We start from the raw sequence: 20,486 nt of genomic DNA on the forward strand, positions 1-20,486 counted from the left end.
CAGATCTCAGCTTAATATGTAGCTTCTTCCAGGAAGCTTTCCATGATTCTCCACCCGCCAGACGAGGTTGGGTACCTGAGTAACAGGGTTTCTTTGTACCTCAAGTGAACTCACATCACACTGTTGATCTCCTTGAAGCAGGGATAGCCAATCCCCAGTTCTCAGCTTGGTGGCTGGCACTTAAGGGGCCTTCATAAACACTGGTTGATTGAATGAATGAAGTGTTGGAGAATGGGGTAAGTGAAATGGAGATGGGGCGAATGCATTTCTTTTAAGGTTGGAGATGACTCACGGTTGGGATGAGACAAGAGTGGAAGAGAAGAGAATCACGGGAGGGTTGGGCAAGAACAGGGACCTCAAGGCCTCCCACCTCCTGACCTGCTGTCCCTGGTGGCCGTCAACAAATCTGCTAATGTCGCATGCAGGACCGGCCCAGGCCCAGGCCAGCCCCTTCTTCCACCCAGGCCCTGCCCACCAAGGAGAAGCACCACAGGCGTGTACAGGTTGGTTTATTTACAAATATACTGATGTCTCATCTTTTTGTTGTTTCCATTTCTGCTGTTGTGGGAAGAGGTGGAAGGTGAGAGTGGAGGGCAGGGTGGGGGTGGCGGTGTGGTAAACGCTAATAAATAATTTAACAATGACAAGTTATTAAATAAAATGTGTTTGGGGATGGCGGGTGGGCAGTGAGAGTCTGTCTGTACAAGGAAAACAGGAATGCCGGTGGCCCATCCCCACACCTGGCTGGGCTGGGCTCCCATGAGACCCCCAGGTGGGGTCGGGGGATCTAGCAAAGAGGCTCATTGGCAATGGCGCCTTCCAAGGGCCAAATGTCGGAGTGGTCTTTCCTGCTCCCCCAGTCCCCAGGCCACATGTGCCCGCGTGTGGGTCTGTGAGCCTCCGCGTGCATCCAGGTGTGAGTGTGTGTGTGCGAGCGCGTGCGTACGAGCGTGGAGCCCTTTCCCCACAGGGCAGACTTAGCCCTAGAGCTGCAGGCTCTCCCTCACCCTAGGTGGTGCCCAGAGCTCAAGGATGGAGCCAGGCAGGCATCAGGCAATCCTCCTTCCCGAGGCTCCCTGCATGCGACACGAAAAGGGCATTCAGATGGGGGCGGTGGAGAGGCAGCCTCTTGCTAGGAGGCTGCAGGGTTTCCCAAAGGAGAAGAGGCTTGTCTCTGTCAGGCCCTGCTCATCTGATGCAGTGCCAGGGCCTTCCCACATTCACCCACCCTCAGGAAGCCTCCAAAGATGCCCAGCCACGTGCACCAACCCCCTCTCCAGGCTCTTTCCAGGCTGTGCTGGTACCTTGGTCTGACCCTTGTGAGCAGTGTCTCTGGGTGACCTCCCTGTGCGTTTCCCAAGATAGCAGAGTACCTGGGAGGCTTCATAGAGGAGGCGGATGAGGCTCTGGCTGGGGCCATGAGCCCGGCTTGTTGTCCCTCCTCTGCCCTGTGTCACCTAGGGTGATTCTTTCCTTTCTGCGGCTTGACTTCCCCAGCAGGGAAGTGGAACTTGGCCTTTTGCCAAGACCCCCCCCCCACCCGCCCACCTCTCATTCTTTTTTGCTCTGGAGACCACACAGTTATCTCCCTCTTCCCACCCCAGCCCCCTTAGTGATGAAGGTTCCATGTCATGGCAGGGGCGAGGGGTGGTCCTGGCTACTCCCTGCCCAGCTCCCAGCCGAGGCTGCAGCTGCTCCCATGAAGTGGGAGAAGGCTGCCTGGCCCTGCAGGCTTCCGCTGGGTGGCCCTGAACACATTGCCTCCCTTCTCTGAGAAATGGGTCCCTGCCATGTCTGGACTCTGGCTGGGCCGGACAGTCTGGCTTTCCTTCTAGGAGAGACCCCCCAAGGGCAGGCCATGCAACTTGCTCATCTGTGTGCCACACACAGTCTGGGGCTGGGCGGGGTGGGCGCTGGTGTCTGGGAGCCTGTGGGCAGCAAGGCACAGCACAAAGGGCTCCGAGCCACCGCTGACAGGGTGCCTGCAGCACGAGGAGCTCTCTGAGGTCCCTTCTGGCTTTGTCTGTGGGTCACAAGTGTGCTGTCCCTAGACCAGCTCCTGGCATGGGGTCCTGACTGGATTTGGGGGCTTGTGAGGCCCCGGAATGGGAAGATGTGACCCCAGCGGCTGGCAAGTTTACTAAGAACAATTTGTGACCCCCTGACCTGGGTCATTCACAAACCACAGGGGACAATGGGGCACAACGTCCCTGTTCTCAGCTCAGCTCTGTCAATAACCTGGACCTTGGACAGGCCTCTTTCCCTCTCTTGCCTCAGGGTTTCCAGCTATAAAATAAGGGGCGGATGAGATGACCGCTTCTGATTTCCCTTCCAACTTATCGGGTCTGAGAGAGAAGGGCCGGGTCCTCTGTAGGGGTAGGGTGTCTGCCCCTGCATCTGCCCAGAATGTCCCTGGCACGATTCAGATGGTGCATGTGCAAAGGGAGAAAGAGGGGTGTCTCCCCAGAAGCCAGCGCAGCTGCTGTCCAGGGACCCATGGTGGCACGGACCCTGGGGGGCTGAGGCAGCAGAAGTCCAGGACATCATCTGGGGTCCTTGGAGAAGCTTGTTTGTAAGAGCTATAGAAGGGCCAGCTGGCTACTGGGGCCCGATGGGTGGCACGAGGCCTCATGTCAGGCGAGGAGGTTGGCCCAGGACACTCTGGGGGGACTGAGTTCCCCAGCAAACGGGGGAGCAAAACCACAGAACAGATTGAGCTTGGAGGATTCCACAGATCCAGGCAGAGGGCCCCAAAAGTGGAAAGGGACATTCATCATCCTTACTTGCTCAAAGGTTGGACCAGGCAGACTTTAGGGTGGTGGCCTAGGGCTTGACTTCAGAGTTAAAGGCAGAGTTGTGAGCACCTGAACAAGGGGACACAGTGGTCACCGGGGGACAGGGTGGGCTCACCAGTCAGGTCCCAGCAGCCCAGCCTCCTTGCTCGGACAGGGTTAGAGTTGAGCGGGCTGGGGTTGGACCTAGTGCACCTGGCTTCCAGCAGGGCGCCTGACACCATCTTCTGCAATCGCCCTGGAGGAAGGGGGCAGGAAATGCAATTGGAATGTGTCCCCCAAAGAGGGTGGATGAATGGGCCAATGTCAAATAGGCAGAGGCCACCGTGGTCCACACACCTCAGGCGAGACACCCAGTGCCAACTCCTCACTGGGCAGATGTGCTGGGAGAGAGCAGAGCAGTGGTCACAGAATCAGGGTGCAGAGCAATTCCACAGGCTGGAATCAATCGAGTAAGAGGGAATGGAAGAGGAAGGAGGTCACAGTGCCTCCCTCAGTCTAAACAGTAAGTGCCCCCATCCTGCATATACACAGAGAAGAGATGTGGCTTAGCTGTCCCTTGTGTGTGGGGCCCGGGGATTTAGTTACAGCAGGGCAGTGGGAATCTCTTAAGGTCATGTGGCCAAATCATTGTGTTTTGGGTCACATTAACAGAGGCAGGGTGCCACAGCAGGAGAGGTGATGTGCCTGCTCACTTCTGGCCGGCTGACATCAGTGAGAAGGTGAAGTGATACCTGCTCCACATCTTTAGAGGGACAGCTAGAGGCCCGCAGGGGGACAGTATTAAGAGGGAGAGCCAGGGAAGCCCGGCTCTGGGATGCAGGACGGCACAGCTGCCTTGGGCTTGTTGACCTAGTGAGCTCCTTGTCCCTGTAGGTATGTAAGGGGAGGCAGCAGTGGCAGGGGAGAGGACCACATTGCAGATGGGGTGCCCAGCAAGTGCTTTTGAAGTCCCTGACCACATGGAGGCTCTGCTGTCTGGCCTGATGCTACCTGGTTCTGGGGGGTCCATCTGCCTCTAGAGTTGGCGGGGCCTGGGGCTGCCCTCCCTGCCCCCCATCTGGACCCAGGCTGGGATACAACTGGGTCCAGTGCTTCAAGCTCACCTCTTCCTCTCCCCTTCCTCCCTCTCCAATCGCTCTTACTAAGTGGGGGGGTCCCCTGCCCCTATCTGGCCTCCTTATCCCTTTCTGACAAGGCAAGGCAGACCCGCTGAGCATCCCTGTCCCTTCTGGTGTCCCCACACAGCTGTGTGTGTGTTTTCCTGGGTTTGTCTGTGAGTTTGCATGTGTCTGCACGTGGCTCTCTCCCTTTGTGCCTGCCTAGGCTCAGGCCCCGAGCCCGCCCCCGGACAGTGCCTCCCCCTCAGGCCCCTCCCCACTGCTGCTCCAGATTCAGGCTGGGGGGGTGCGGTACCAGGCAGTGGGCCTGCCCGCAGAGGCCACCCCTGCCCTTGCTGGGGCACAGGTACACACGCTTCTCAGGTCACTGCCTCATGACGCCATTGTCCTGGGGCTTGCATGGAGGGCCATGGACACAGAGAGGACATTTAAAAAAATAGAGAGAATTTAAGCTTCCCAAAAAAGAGATGGGGAGGAGGTGATGGAGGCCAAGGTGGGGCTGGGAGGCGAGTGGCCGTCGAGAGCTCTGGGTCCCTGGGGATGACAAGGTCTCTGGGGGCAGGACACAGCCCCTGCCCAGGCTGTGCCCATCTACCGATCTGGCTGTACCCAACGGGCAGTGGTCAGGCCCTGCCGGCCGAGGGGAGGGCACCGTATGGCTGTCTGTAGTCTGTGCGGAGAGCAGGGCGGGGGTGGCCAGGCTGGCGGTCCCCCCCAGGCCCCTGCCCAAGCGTCCGTGCGCCCAGCTGGCCCTCAGGAGGCGAAGTAGGAACTCTGCATGGAGTAGAGCCGGTCGATGGGGTTCCCCACGCGGGCCTGCAGGGAGCCCACGTCTGAGGAGCCGAGGAAGCAGTCGCTGAGGCTGGTTAAGGAGGTATCGCTGTCGATGTCGTGGAAGATGGAGTCGTTCCCTGTGGGGGGCAGAAGGGGTGTCAGGACCGGGGTGCAGGCTGGGGCTCCTGGGGGCCCTGTTTGCCCTGTAGACTGTGTGACTGGAGGCCAGGGAGAGATAGGAAGGCCTGCTGGCTAGTGCAGGCCAAGAGGGGCCGGGGCCCTTCCTGTCAGCAGGAGACAGGAGGGCTGTGCTGGCCATGCTGCCTGAGCCCTGGGGCAGCAGGTGGCTGTTATGTCCCCAGGTCTGCCTGGCCTGGCAGAGGGCAGGGGCTGTGCTGGGGTGGGCGGGTGGAGGTAGGGCGGCTTACCATAGGGGTTCATGTGGTCACCTGGCATTTGGGGCGGCGTGAGGCCCTGCTGGAAAGGGTCGCTGCTACCGTAGGGGCTCTGCTCCATGGCCACGATCTGCTGCTGCGGTGGGGCCAGCGGCGTGTAGGAGGCCATCATGCCCTCCATGCGGCTGGACAGGACCTCTGGGGGCACAGTGAGCCTTCACCCACTGGCCTGGCCCACGCCCTCCCAGCTACACCCCATGGCCCGGCTTCACCGCAGCCTCCCCAGTCTGACCCCCTTCTGACTGCCCAGGCACCCCACTCTGGCTGAAGCTGTCCGGACACTGACTCCCCATCCCCTTCCCCAGGTGCACATTCCAGCTCCTCCTCCAGACACAGTTTACCAAAAGCCAGAGGCCTCCCCTCCCCGCTCTTCCTTCCTCCCACCACTTCGCCCCTCCAGGGGATCCAGGGAGGAGGCAGACCACACACAGGCAATAGTGATTCTGCCCTGCATCTGGGAGCACCAAGGTCCCAGACCCAGGCCAAAGAGGCCCTGGGAAGACTTCCTGGAGGAAAGGGCCCTCACGCCGATGTGACTTTACGGCCGGGCGCGGTGGCTCAAGCCTGTAATCCCAGCACTTTGGGAGGCCGAGACGGGCGGATCACGAGGTCGGGAGATGGAGACCATCCTGGCTAACATGGTGAAACCCCATCTCTACTAAAAAATACAAAAAACTAGCCGGGCGCGGTGGCGGGCGCCTGTGGTCCCAGCTACTCGGGCCGCTGAGGCAGGAGAATGGCGTGAACCCGGGAGGCGGAGCTTGCAGTGAGCTGAGATCGCAGGGGCTCGACAGGCCGGAGCAGGGGAGGCAAGCCAGGCTGAGGGGCGGCAAACGCATGGACGAGACAGACTGCCGGGTAAGTGAGGGTGCAGCACGCGGGGGAGCCCTGGGGCGCCGAGCTGGGTGGGGGTCCCCGAGACCACTGGGAGCCGCGAGAGGGTTTGGTAGACAAGGGTGAGAAAGGCTGGAGGAGGAGATCCAGGCTGGGGCCAGTGGGGGAGGAAGTCAGAGGAAGGGTGGGATCTCTGTCAAGGTGGCTGTAGAAGAGACAGCTCCTAGGAGGGTGCGAGAGACATGAGAAGACTTCACTCCCCAACTGGGCACCTCAGCGGTTCAGCAGCATGGGATGAGAAAGGTCAGAGGTGACTCCTGGTTCCTGGCTCGACAGGGCGGATGGTGGTGCCATTTGCAGAGAAGGGTGGGGAGGAGCCGGGCATGCCATATGCATGTGGGCAGGATGGAGGGTACGGCATGGGCTGGGATGAGCTGGGGGGACTGTGGGACCTTCTCAGGGAGGCTGTGTCCAGGAAGTAGCTGGGAACACTGAGGGGTGAGACACAGTCCAGGACCTGGCTGGGAGACCAGAGGCAGTGACTGCAGCCCCAGGACGGGCAGAGGGGGAAGCGAGGAAGACGCAGGCGCTAAGGCTGTGTCCTTAGAAGCCCAGTCCAGCCTGGCCCCCAGTGCCCGGGTATCTGCCCATTGGTGCCCTGGCACCTGCCCAGAAGCCTCCCTCTCACCAGGGCGCAGGCAGCTGTCTCCCGGCCACTTCAGCAGCCCCAGGGAGCTCCCTGCTCCTCCCTCATGGCCTTGAAGGCCCAGGAGACCAACCCTGGCTCAAGATTCTGATATGGAAACACGGTTTTTGGTAAAGCCCAGTGATGAGGGGGCCTGACTCATGCCCCTGAAACTGGTCCCTCCCAACTCAGCAGGCCCCTCACGCCCTGACAAGCTTTGTCTGCAGAATTCCAGCAGGGGGGTAGTGCCATCCTGTTAAAGGTACAGGCTTTGAGCTCCAGGCTTGGGGCTGAGGTCCAACTTTGTGCCTTACTGGCTGAGGGATCCCAGGCAGTCCCTCAGTTTCCTCATCTGTGAAATGGGACATGGAGATACCCTTCCTTGCAGTGATCTGCGAGGACAGGGCGAGATGGGGTGTGCTGAAGGCCGAGACCCGTGTCTGCGCGCAGTGAGTGTGAGGAGACCGTTGCTGTTTTGACTGCAGAAATTCTGCCAACCCTCCAGGCCGCCACTCTGCCATCTCTCCTCCCTGGGTCCCCTAGTCCCCATGGCTTCTCTATTTCTCTGTATCTCGCAGAAGTCCCCTGGGATCTGATGGCCTTGGTGGAAGGCTTTTCAGAAGTTTTGTTAAAAGAAACATGCCAGGCCCCTTTGTCCCTAGCCCTGGCCCAGGCTCACCCAGCCCCAGCCCCTGCCCCAGCTCACCCGGGCCCAGGCCCAGCCCCAGTCCCGGCCCTGGCTCACCCTGGCCCAGCCGCTGGGAGTTCTGCTGCTCCTGCTGCTGCTGGTGCCGTCGCGCCAGCTTCTTCATCTGCAGGGATAGCGCGGTTCAGGCCGGTGCTGCCCCTCGCCTCCAGGCACAGCCAGCCCTACGCCCCCTGGACCACAGTCTTCTGGCTGCCCCCTCTACTCCCACCCTACCCGGGGCCAGGGCGGGTGGAGGGCGTGGCCTCTTACCTTTGCTCTTTGGTTCTGAAACCAGACCTGGACCACACGCACACTGAGGCCCGTCTCAGCTGCCAGCGTCTCTCGGACCTGGCCCAGAGAGAGGGGGATCAGGTCAGGCCATCCAGGGGCAGCAGCTGGGAGATGGCGGGTTTAGGGGGATGATGGGATGTGCAGGGGATGGAGGATGGAGGGATGTCCCTGCCCCCAGCAGGAGCAGGGGGTGGTCTCCAGAAAGGCAGTGGGTGTGCGGGCACCAGCCTCAGCCCTGCCCCCCGGCCGCCCCTCACCTTTCGGCAAGGCTTGGACGAGACCTCGAAGGAGGCCTTGAAGGCTCTTCGCTGCTGCGTGGTGAGGATGGTCCGGGGTCGCTTGGGCCTCCGCGGGTCCTTCCCGTCATCCCCGCTGCCCTTGCTCTGGCTGCCCTGCCCCTTGGCCGGCTTCATGTCCCCATCTTCATCCTCGCTCTTCACTGTGGGGGACACAACCCGGCCTGTGAGGAAGGGGTGGGGGCAGCCTGGGCCTCAGCCTTGTCCCCTTAGGCAACCTGCTGCTCAACAGGAGCCTGTCTCCTCTGTTGATACCTGCCATGGCTCCCCAGTGCCCCCAGGATAAGGTCTCCTTCCCTCCCCCGGCCCACAGGCCCTGCCTCGCCTGGGCCCTGCTCTACCCTGCGAGTACACATGGTTATGCACATGGCTGTGTGGATACACACGAAAGTGTGCAAGCAAAGACATGCGCCGCAGATATTCACACAAGAGTGCTAGTGACCACAGTGTATGCACGCACACACTCACGATGCACACTCACCCGCTGGCACATGCACATGGGCCCACAAAGGCCTTGCGCATGCAACTCACAGGCGTATTCACACATACGGGCCGAGGCTCACAGGCAGGAACGTACAGGCCTGCACGCATCTGGACAGACACACACAGCGTGCGGAAGCATATGCACTTGGACCAGCGCTACAGCCACACCCACCACACACACAGGGCACTTCCCTGCCCCAGGTTTGGGTCTCAGAAATGCCAGCAGCCCCAGATGGATGGCCAAGCCTCCCCAGCCACCACTGGGCCTCCCACTGCCCCCACCCAGGCTGGTCTCCTTTCTTCAGTCCTGTTCTCCTTGGAGCGTGAGGAGGGTGATCTGCTCCCACTGAGACCCCCTCTGCTGGGCCTGGCCAGCCTCTGCTCTTCCTCAGGAGCCATGGGGCTGGCTGCAGCGGTGCCCTGCCCAGGGATGGGTAGGGACAGATGGTGCTGGGCTCACTGCCTCCACGCAGGCCCTGGCCATGGAAATCCCTTCCCATGTGGCAGATCCTGTTGCCAGAGGGCTCCAGGTTACCCATGGGGCCTGGCAGACCGGGACACCTCCTCTCCATGCCTCCTGTTCCAGTCCTTCCCCACTGCTCCCAGGAACAAGGGCCGAAGCCACCTCCTGGCCTTTCCCTCCTTAAGGCTCACTCCTGGTTGGGCTCGCCCTGTCTGCCAGGAGGGCTTCAAACTGGCCTTGTCCTTTTGGGGGCTAGAGCACAGTAGGGAGGGTCCTTCACCCTGGGAAATGGGGTCTTCTCCTCTAGCAGAGAGGACCCAGTCCCCTCCTCTCGGCTGGGAAACAGAGGCTGGCTCGGGGCTGTTTGCTTCCCACTGAAGGCTCCAGGGGGCTGAGGAGGGGAGGGCACAAGGGAGAGCACATCAGATCCCTGCCTCTCAGGCATCCCCAGCTTGTGGACCGGGTGCTGGTGAAGATCCCTGTGGAGCTGGGCTGCGGGTTGGAGGGGGGGCATCAAAGCAGAGACGGCAAGGGGGGTGGGCCAGAGAACAAGAGGTGTGTGTGCACACAAGCACAATCCACAGTACATGTGAGCATGTGGACAAACATGTATGTGCAGCCACGTGGATCGGTGTTCAGTGCACAAGTGTGCTGTGTCATGTGTGTATGTGTGTGTATGCTTAAGTGTGTATACTTGTGTGTGTGTACCTGGGTGTGGCTTTTGCATTCCCAGATAGGTGAACACATATCTCCACATATATGTACATGTATCCAGGCTCAGGGTAGGGGTATTCGGGCGTGCATTTTATGTGTGATGTGTACACGTGATCACACATGTGTTTATGTGTATGGATGTGTAGGTCTCGGGGCAGTGAACCCGGGGGCATGCACGTTCGTGTCATGTGCACGCAGGTGGACACATCGGTGCGCATGTGCATCTGGATATGCATGCGCCGTCTGTATGCAGCTCAAGTCCTGGAAGGAGGAGGTAGCTTCTCCAGCCGGGACTCCCCTCCAGGACACCCCTGTGAGCCCCGTCCCCGAGGCCTGCCCCCAGCTCAGGCCAGGCCTCACCGGAGTCGGACTCGTCGGGGCTCACAGAGCTGAGCAGGTCCTTCTCCTTCTCGTAGTCACCCTTGCACAGTAGCTGGCCCTCCTTGAGCACGAACTCGTCGCCCTTGCGTAGCTGCCGCTCACACACGCAGCAGCAGAAGCAGCCCAGGTGGTACACGCACTCCAGCGCTCGCATCACAAACTCGGTAGGGGCGATCTTCTCCATGCAGCCGCTGCACTTGGCCGCGAAGAGCCTGCGGATGCACAAAGCGGGTGTGTTGGCTGCGCTCACAAGTCCCTCCCAGAGGCCACTCCCCTCGAGGGCCTCTCCCTCTTGCCGCCCTGACCCTCAGGCCCAGGTGGGAGGGAGAGGCCTTCCTTGGGCACCGGGCCAGACAGCAGAAGGGCCCTGCAGCCCTATTCTGCCCACAGGCCCCCAGAGGCCCTGGGGTGGGCGTTGGCATCCTGCCTAGAGTCACCTGTCCCGGGCATGGCAGCTCAGGGCCCTTCCAGCTCAGAGACATGGTGGCCACTAGAGGGCAGTGTGCAGGCTCCACCCAAACTTTCCCTGGGGGCCAGGTCAGCCCCTGTCTGGAAAGGATCCTCTCTTCCTCAGCTCCCTGGTCTCCCTCTCCTCTGATCCTCCCTCACCAACACATCCAAGCAATTCCCTGCCCAACCCACTGCCCAGCCTGGGCCCCTCCTCTCCTGCCTGAGCAATTGCCTGGTCCCCTCTCTGGGCTCCTGGCCTCTTCAATCCTTCAAACCACAGCCCACACAGGGGTCGTCATACACACAGGAGCCGGGGGATCTTTCTAAAATACAAATCGGATCAAGCTGCTTCCCTGCTCCAGACTCTTCCATGGCTCCCTAGTGCCCTTAGGAGACCATCTGAGCTCCTGAGGCTGGCACTCAAGGCCCTTCATGATCTTGCCTCTTCCCTCTCTACCCTCTGCTTCCCCAGGCTGCAGCCCCAAAGAACAGCCTGCAGTTTCTCCAGAGCCCCATCATGGCAGCCTTTCAACACATCTTTCTCTGTCCTTTGGCTTGGCTAACACCTTCCCATCCCTCTGTCTCAGCTTATGCATCTCCATCACAAACAGATATTCACTGAGCACGTACACAGTGCCAGCCCTACTCTAAGCATCTTATGTGCAGAGATGCATTTAATCCTTGCAACAACCCTACAAGAAGAGAATGAACATTAGTCCCATTTTAGAGATGAGGAAATTGAGGTGCTAAGAGGCAGAGTCACTTGCTCAGAGTCACATGGGTAAATGCTGGAGGCAACTCCCAGGCTGGGCCTAATCCAGCTCCCGTATGACAACGTGGTCCCATCTCCCATCATCTCTGCAGACAAATGAGGGCGGCGGGGGCCGGAGGGGGTCTCTGGGCCCTGGCCAGCACTAGCGGGAGGGGCTAGGCAGCACGGCCCCTCCTCTGCTGTGTCTGCTGACCGCTCCTCCCGACACTCCTCCACCCTGTCACGTGTCCTGCTCTGTGGGAACTCAGCTCAACAACACTTTGATGGAAAAATTTATGAAGAATCAAATTATTGCTGCTGGGAGGGAATTAAAACCATTTTTCATTCCCGGCGTCCCCGGGCCACGTCTGCGGGCGCCACCTTGGGAGCGCTGTGCACATCCCATCTCTCTTTATGGCCCGCCATCACGGGCACAGATTACAGCTGCAATTCTCTACTAATCGGTTCTGGAACAGAAATGGCCATAAATGGGAGGCACTCGCCTGCCTCCCTTCCCGGGGCTGCCATCAGAACCGCCCACGGCGAGCTGGTGGAGTGAAGTGGGTAGGGCCGCTTTGAGCTCTGCATGCTGCCTGGGCACTGGCCAGAGCACTCAGCAGGGGGCACCCCCAGTGACCCCTGCCACCCACCTCTATTCTACCCAGCAGGCTCCTACTCATCCCGCAATGCCCAACTCCAATGCCACCTCCTCTGGGAAACCTTCTCTGATGCCCCAGTCTGGGGGAGGTGGCCTTCTCTATGCTCCCCTGAGCTTCCCCCAGCCTCAGTTTACTCCTGTAAAATGGAGATGTCAAGCCCTTCCTGAAGGCTGTTGTCAGGATTCGAGGATGCTGAGCATGTAACTCAGTGCACGGGTATCATAGCAGAATGACAATGCATGTCCCTGCTGGTGCCCAACTCTACCAACTTTACTGGGGTTCCGTGAGACAGGACCTGGTCCCATCTGATCCTCAAGCGGGGGCCTCCATGAGTGTTTAGAGTAGGTGAGTAAGGGCCTGGGGTGAGCTGAGGCTGAGGCCAGGCTCTGCTCTGGGCATGCTGGACCCCACCAGCCTGCAGGGCATGGCTCTGCAAGGGGAATGTGGGCTGGATTCTGGCTTTAATTTGGCCCTCTGGCTGAATCCCCTTGTTCAGGGCACAACCTACCCAACTGTCAGTGATAGCTTGAGGCAGAGGCCCTAGGAATCTGGCTGGCTGTCCAGCTCTACTGAGGGGCTGAGGAAGGAGCCTGGGTTTGTAGAACCTGGTGTTCTGACATGGAGGGTGGTCCTCCCCCAACCCCCACTGCCCCTCTGTCCCCTCCCTACACTCCACCTGACCTAGTGGCCACACTAAGATCTGCAGCCTGACCTCTGTGGCCTCTGAGTGAACAGACACTGGCCATGTCGCTGCTAGCATGGCAGGGCCAGGGTCTCAGGGTCCCAGGCCAGGGTCAGCACACCTTGGGTGACTCCTGGAGAGGAGACCTTCTCAGGCTGGGGAGAAGGCAGCAGGGCGGGTGACCTGCATTTGCAGTCAAAGCCACAATGCTGGCTGTGTTTCGAACAGCCGCTAATGCCTTGGCAGCAGGGGGTCGATTGCTACTTTCTCCAAACTCATCAACACAATCTATTATTAATACTTCTCCAAAGGCTCGGTGCCGCCATTACGGAGGCAGCGCCAGCCACTCAGGGCATCATCTGTTATCTAGATTGCAAAAACTCGGGAAATAAAACAAACTGCACGCACTTTATAAACAGCGTGCGCCATCCGTTTGGTCTCCAAGCATCTCTCCACCCAATAAAACATCGGGGGGGATGCATGAAATACTCACTCCCAATTATGGGGCTGCCTTTGTCTACTGTGCTGGGGTGAGAGCGACTAATGGCGTGTGTGGGAGAGGTTGGGGATACCAGCGGGGTCCCCTCTTCTCTGTGCGTCCCCATTCCCCCTCTCTTCGTGCCTCCCACCACGGAGGACTATGGAGCCAGCCACTGAGAAGCAGGCCCAGCCACAGACAGGTGGCACTGGAATCACAGGGACTTGAGTTCCATGCCGTGTCCCATCACTTGCTAGCTGGTGACCGGGCAAGTAATTTGTCTTCTCGAGTCTCAGCTCACTCATCTGTACAATGGGCTGGACAACATTGCCTGCATCTCAGCATGTAGCGAGTTGTCAGTGTAAAGCAGCGGCTATGGCGGGCACAATCTCCATAACTTCCTCACTGTGCGGCTTTAGGCAAGGCATTTGACCTCTCTGAGCCTCAAATTCTTCATCTATAAAATGGGAATGATCAGGCCGGCACGGTGGCTCACGCCTGTAATCCCAGCACTTTGGGAGGCTGAGGTGGGCAGATCACTTAAGTTTAGGAGTTCAAGACCAGCCTGGGCTGGGTGCAGTGGCTCACGCCTGTAATCCCAGCACTTTGGGAGGCCGAGATGGGTGGATCACGAGGTCAGGAGATCGAGACCATCCTGGTTAACACGGTGAAACCCCATCTCTACTAAAAATACAAAAAAATTAGCCGGGCGTAGTGGCAGGTACCTGTAGTCCCAGCTATTCGGGAGGCTGAGGCAGGATAATGGCGTGAACCTGGGAGGCGGAGCTTGCAGTGAGCCGAGATCGCGCCACCGCACTCCAGCCTGGGTGACCGAGAAAGACACCGTCTCAAAAAAAAAAAAAAAAAAAAGACCAGCCTGGCCAACAGGTGAAACCCCGTCTCTACTAAAAATACAAAAATCAGCCGGGCGTGGTGGCGCACACCTGTAATTCCAGCTACTCAGGAGGTTGAGGCAGAAGAATCACTTGAACCCGGGAGGTGGAGGTTGCAGTGAGCCGAGATTGTGCCACTGCACTCCAGCCTGGGTGACAGGAGGGACTCCGTCTCAAAAAATTAAAAAAATTTAAAAAATTAAAAAAAAATGGGAATGATCATCCCGACCATGGGGTTTTGGCAGGGGCTGGATGTATTTAAAGCCCTCGGCACCACGCTGGCATGAAGAAGGTACTCCATGTTTCTTTTGTTCGGTGTGTGCCCAAAACGCCGTTGTTGCTCACCTTTGCTAGGGTCTCCATAATTCCTGGAGGCAGCCTCCCTGACACTGACTGGGTTTACAGGGCCCCACTGTGCCTCCTTCTCACCACCCCGGGTTCTGGCCAGTCCTTCTAGCTTGTTTGGCCTGATCTGGACAGAGCACTCCTGGCTCCATTATCAGTCTCAGAACATTATTGAGGACTAATAATGCTCAGTTATCAGCTACCTGCATCACCTCATTCAATCCTCACAGAACCCTCAAAGGAGGATGCTGTTTCCATTCCCATTTTACAGATGGGCACAGAAAGGTGCAGAGGCCGGGTCACTCCTTCAAGGTCACACAGCAGCATCACCAGATACTCCAGATACTCCAGATACTCCCTTCCTGATCTGTGAATCTCCGTGTGCCTTTGCTCATAAGCCGCCCTTATCCTGGGCCCTGGCTACCATGCCCGTGTCTGTTTGTTCCTGAGACTTGGGGCCCGATTCACCCCAAGTTCTTATTACTTAGCACGAGCCCAGCCTCCAGAAGGTGGGGCTGGCCATACACATCTCCCCCACCTCCAAACACATTTTTCCCCTCCGTGGTGTCATCTGATATTATGGAGTAAGAAATTCCATTTTCAGGGATGTCCCTCCTTTGAAGAGTCCAGGCTGTGAGAAGATAGCTCCATATCCTCTGAGTTTTTATGGGTTTATTTGTTTAATGCTCAATTTATTAAACTTATAAGGCTAATAAACAAAACTCTGAAAACCAATTTTTTCAGGAGCATTTGAACATGGATTACAAATCTGATTAATTTCTCTTTTTTTTTTTTTTTTTTTTTTGAGGCAGAGTCTCACTCTGTCGCCCAGGCTGGAGTGCAGTGGTGCAATCTCGGCTCACTGCAAGCTCCGCCTCCCGGGTTCATGCCATTCTCCTGCCTCAACCTCCTGAGTAGCTGGGACTACAGGCGCCCGCCACCACGCCCGGCTAATTTTTTGTATTTTTTAATAGAGACGGGTTTTCACCGTGTTAACCAGGATGGTCTCGACTTAAATCACTGACAACTGCAGAGACACACAGAGTATGGCTGATTCTTTCACCTCCAATAACATTGGTTTTCCTAATGTTCTGGGAGCACTCCAGCTTCTCCAAGCAGGTCTTCATGCCCAGATCTTAGGGTCCAGACAGCATGCACTGGGCTTGGAATCCCAGCTCTATCACTTCCTGGCACTGGAATCTTGCACAAGTCCCTTCTCTTGAGCCTCTGTCCCTAACTGTCCAGTGGAGATGATGACAGAGACTGCTTTACAAGGCTGGACACAGGAGATGGGCTCAATAAACGGCAATCATGATCACTGTTATCAACTCTCCAGGACTTCCCGGACTTCCTGCTTGCCACCCTTGCTGAGTCAAGATCTCCTACCCTCCTCTGAGGGTGCCATTCCCATACCCCATCACTGCCCTTTACAGTTTATGTGGCTCTTCCTTGGGTTCTCAGAACAATTCACACTTCACGCTCCACTCAGGTCTCTGTACTCTCAGCGGGCCTCTCCCAGCCCTCAAGGCAACCCCGTCCAGCCCCTCTGCCACAGCCTAGGGGCAACTCCCAGCCTTTGTCCAGGACACTGCTACCTCCCACTTCAGAGGTAAACCAGAAGGTTAGGAGAGAGACACCCAAGGTTTGGTCTTGCCTCCTCATCAAGTTAAATTAGATTACAAACCCTCTTCATTTCTGAATGTCCAAGAGCACCCCAAAATGTCAGGATAAGCCCAAAGACCTCGCTGTGGCACTCGAGGCCCCACCCACCCCGTGACACCCGGCTCTCGCTGCCAGGCTTCTGAACCGCTCTCTGAACATAGCAAGTCCCTTCTTGCCTCCTTAGTGCTTAAAATTCCATCTGCTTCCAAGGCCTGGCTTCTCTGCCCCCTTCCTTTGCTTCTTGCTAAACTCCTCTTCATCCTTGAAGACCCAATTCAAGTGTCACCTCCTCTGTGAAGCCTTCCCTGATACCCAGAATCCCAGCCTCTCTCTAGTTATTTGTGCGTCTGATGTCCCGAGCAACCTAGAAATCAGACACTGGGTCTAATTTACTGGCATGGAGGAGGTGGTTAGTGTTTGTCAAATGAAGGAACAACCTTGTGTGAAATGAAATGGGCAGCCAGGTAGCACAAGAAAACGCCAGGCATTCTGCTCCTAAGGGTCTGAAACTGCCACCGTGTAACAAGGTAAGTGAACTCGCCCTCCCGCCCCCAGCCCCTTTACAAGGATACAACTTGGGTCCAGTTTGTTAAATTTGTATCAGTGGAGTTCCACGCATGCTTCCTGCAAGGCTGGGAGTCCCCAACCCCCAAAGCACCCTCATCCCCTGTACCAAGGGAAAGACCCCGGGGGTACCATGTTTGTACTGATTCTTATGACCGGAAGTGATTGGATCAGGCCTGGACATCTGATTCAAGGGGGGCCAATCAGACCCTCTGTCCTGTGTGCCTTCCTTCCCCTGCTCACTCAAGAGCTCTGTCAGCCCCCACTCCATCTTCAGTGGCTCCCACACCTCCATCGCCAGCTGCACAGCCCTGGGTGATTCACATCCCTTCTCCAAGCCTCAGATTCTTGTTCTGTCAAATGGGGGTTTGACCTGTCCCTCCCTGGGTAATTGAGAATCTGGTGATTTTAACCCACGTGGGAAGGCTTGGCCCAGCGTCTGGCACAGGAAGGATCTCAATAGGTGTGTGCTGTCTTCTCCTCCCCAATCTAAGTCTCTGGAACTTTCTCTTCCCCACCTCCCATTTTTGTCTGAAGCCCCGTAATTGCACTGTTGGGTTTCTGCTCTCCCTGTCTGTCTGTCTGTCTGTCCCTTTATGGGTATGCGCGGCACTGGGGACTAGGCAGATTCCAGGCTGATTTCCTTTAGGGCCGCTCCATGCCCAAGACCCATGGCCCCTGCAGCAACCACTGCTGGGAACACCCTCCTCCCTCCATGGGGACCATGAGGTTTGGTCCTGCAACTGCAGCCCTTCTGTTCCCACCGGCTACACCCTCTCACATTCACCCAGCAAACACCCGTGGAGGCTGACTCTGGGCTGGACGCGTGGAAGACACTTGGGGCATGGAGTTAGATGGAATCTCATCCTGTAGAACACATGCTTGGATGGGGTCCTGGGGCATGCTGGGCAAGCAGAGGTGACATGACACATACTTAAGAACCTGGTTCTGGAGCAGAAGGAACGGGTTTGAATCCAGGCTCTGCCACTTCCTGGCTGGCTGACTTGGACAAGCCACCCCTGCTCTCTGACCTGGTTTTTCCCATTTGAAAGCTGGCGATCCCAATTCCCACCTTACGGGTAATCATCATAATGTGTTGACGTCCCTGTGTCACACCTCCTTCCTAGGCTGGTGGCGAGGTGCCCAGGACGGCATGGCTGTAGAGCATGTCGGACAGTAAGCACTCAGTGTGGTGGCTGAGGTTATGACTGTGGGCGGGACTGGGCTCTGATGATGCCGGCTGAAGGATGAGCTGCAGTTCACAGGAGCTAGGGGACAGGACCCTAGACACTCCGGAGGTCGCCGCTGCTGCTGCTAGAGTCAGCCTGTCACTTGGAGAGGGAGCCGCCTGGCCTCCTCCCTGCCGGACTCGCTGACATCTCCCCCACGTGCCTGCCGCGTCCTTATCATTCCGGGCGTAGCTGTTTTTTATTTTGAGACAAAAAAGGGCCTGTTGATGGGGATCCAACTCAAACCAGCTGCAAACATCTGCTTTGATGCGGCGGCCGCGGGCCGGGCGGGCGGCGGCGGGAGCCGCGGGCTGGGGCCCCGGTACGCGCGTCAATCACGCGGCTGGAATGCGAGGCGAGGCGGGCGCGCTCTGCGGGCCTCGCGGGGCCTCTCCCAGCCTCCCGGCCTCCCCAGGCCTCCTCGCCGCGTCGGGGCCGGGCCTGCAGCGAGGGCTGCCCCGGCGCTTCCTGCGGCCCGGGCGCAGACGCAGCTGTGCGGGGCCGCCGGCCCCTCGGCCCTTTGATCCGCGCCAGGGGCGCTGTCGGGAGCCCCCAGCCGGGGCTGGAGGTCACGGGCCAGGGACAGGGAGGGACGGGCACAGCCGGGAGCCCGGGGAGCCATCCCGGGCCAGCCTGGCCAGGGAGGCCCACATGCACATTTGGCGATTCCACAAATATTTTTCTTTTCTTTTTCTTTTTGTCTTTTGTCTTTTTTTTTTTTTTTTTCTTTTTTGAGATAGAGTCTCGCTCTGTCACCCAGGCTGGAGTGCAGTGGCGCGATCTCGGCTCACTGCAACCTCTGCCTCCTGGGTTCAAGCGATTCTCCTACCTCACCCTCCCCAGTAGCTGGGACTACAGGCACGAGCCACCGCGCCCGGCTAATATTTGTATTTTTAGTAGAGACAGGGTTTCACCATGTTGGCCAGGCTGGTCTTGATCTCCTGACCTCGTGATCCCCCCACCCGCCTCGGGCTCTCAAAGCGTTGGGATTACAGGCGTGAGCCACCGCACCGGGCCCCACAAATATTTCTTTAGCGCCTGCTATATGTGGGTCAGCGCTGTCTGGAGGCGGGGCTAGAGCAGCTAGCAGAGAGACAGCCCCTCCCAATGCCCCCACCCCCAGTTCCTTCTTATCGGTGGAGGACATTCTCATAGGCGGGAGGACAGTAACACTGATCTATTTTAACACGTAGATAAATCCATTTCATATAGAGTATGACGAATGGTGACTACAAGGCAAAGAAGAGTGAGACAGGGAAGAGAGATGGGGCTGCAGGTTTAGAAGGGACAGTCATGAATGAGACACACATTCCAGCAGGCACCTGAGGGATGGTATCTACGATATCAGGGGAGGTGGTTCCTTGCAGAGGGAGCAGTCAGTGCAAATGCCCTGGGGAGGCCGGGCTCCGTGGCTGACCCCTGTAATCCCAGCACTTTGGCAGGACGAGGCTTGTAGATTGCTTGAGCCCAGGAGTTTGAGACCAGCCTGGGCAACATGGCCGAAGTCCATCTCTATCAAAAATTAAAATAAATAAATAAATGAAAAATAAATAAATAAGAAGGGCCCTGGGGACCAAATATCTGGGGTGTGGCTGGAGCAGATGAGTGACAGGGGACAAAGTGCAGGTAGAGCTGGGGGGCAAAGGGGACAGATCACATGAGATAGGGACCCTGGGAAGGTTGTGGGGGGGGGGCTGTGATCTGATTGGTGTTTTATTTTTTAAAGTTTTTATTTATTTATTTTTTGAGACAGTCTCGCTCTGTGGTCCAGGTCAGAGTGCAGTGGCGTGATCTTGGCTCACTGCAACCTCTGCCTCCTGGGTTCAAGCGATTCTCCTACCTTAGCCTCCCAAGTAGCTGGGATTACAGGCATGCACCACCACACTCGGCTAATTTTTGTATTAGCCGAGAAATTTCACTATGTTGGCCAGGCTGGTTAGGAACTCCCAACCTCAAATGTTCCACCCACCTCAGCCTCCCAAAGTGTTGGGATTACAGGTGTGAGCCACTGCACCCGGCCCTGATTGGCATTTTAACCAGGTTCCTTAGGCACCTGTAGGGGGGCACCGGGTTAGAGGGAGGAGCAGGGAGTGGCTTTGGGAAGTTAGTACAGTGAAGGTGTCGGCTCAGAGCCAGGAGGGCGGGGGAAGCCTTGCAAAGGCAGACAGGGGCCCGAGAGGAAGCAAGAGAAAGGATGGCATTGGGGATGAGTCCAAGATCTCCCGGTCTGAGCACCTGGAATGACGGAGTTGCCACTAAAGGACATGGTGTCTGTGGGGAAACAGGGGAAGAACAGGGAGAGCAGCCCTGGATGTGTTAAGTCTGAGCTGCCCTCTAGGCAGCCATGTGGATAGGTCCAGGGGCAGCTACTTGTGTGAGGCTGGAGTTCGGGGAGAGGTGCAGGCTGGAGATGCTGTGTGGGGGCTGCTAGGATGGAGACACATCCAGAGATACACATCACACAGACACACTGCTACAGGGTGGGCAGCCGTGTCCATGTGGCTTGGCACCTGACCACTGGTTTCCCACCTTTGGGGTTCTGACTTCTGATGGGTGATGGGGATATTGAGGCTTCTGTGGGGACCAGACCTTCCCTGGTGACAGACAGGTCAGGTGCAGGTAGGAGGTGGAGCACCACATCCCTCTGACCATCCTTCCCTGCATCCTTTCTGGCTGAACTTGGGACTCTAGTCCAGGCTAGAAGAGTCACAGGAAGTCCTGGGCCAACCGGGCATCAGGGAGGTTGCGAGTTATGATGCGCCAGGCACTGTGCAAAGGGCTTTACCTGTACTATTT

At 57.8% G+C, this 20,486-nt stretch overlaps 1 protein-coding gene across 2 annotated transcripts in view; it reads right to left on the minus strand.

Annotated features, from left to right (window-relative positions):
• Nucleotides 1–493: 493 nt before the first annotated feature.
• The window catches only part of LMX1B (LIM homeobox transcription factor 1 beta), an 86,755-nt gene continuing 66,762 nt past the window's right edge, over nucleotides 494–20,486 (minus strand). The window contains exons 3-8 of one of the 2 annotated variants that reach the window (XM_005582201.5): nucleotides 9,957–10,189; nucleotides 7,898–8,079; nucleotides 7,620–7,697; nucleotides 7,407–7,473; nucleotides 5,137–5,280; nucleotides 494–4,824 (exon numbers count right to left, since the gene is read on the minus strand). In XM_005582201.5, coding sequence (XP_005582258.2) covers nucleotides 4,667–4,824; nucleotides 5,137–5,280; nucleotides 7,407–7,473; nucleotides 7,620–7,697; nucleotides 7,898–8,079; nucleotides 9,957–10,189 — 862 coding nt within the window. In that variant the 3' untranslated portion in view covers nucleotides 494–4,666. Of the gene's footprint in view, nucleotides 4,825–5,115; nucleotides 5,281–7,406; nucleotides 7,474–7,619; nucleotides 7,698–7,897; nucleotides 8,080–9,956; nucleotides 10,190–20,486 lie in introns of both variants that reach the window. The other variant, XM_045373817.3, reaches the window with a different exon arrangement.

This window comes from Macaca fascicularis, chromosome 15 (assembly GCF_037993035.2).
Source record: "Macaca fascicularis isolate 582-1 chromosome 15, T2T-MFA8v1.1".
NCBI classification, from domain to species: domain Eukaryota; kingdom Metazoa; phylum Chordata; class Mammalia; order Primates; family Cercopithecidae; genus Macaca; species Macaca fascicularis.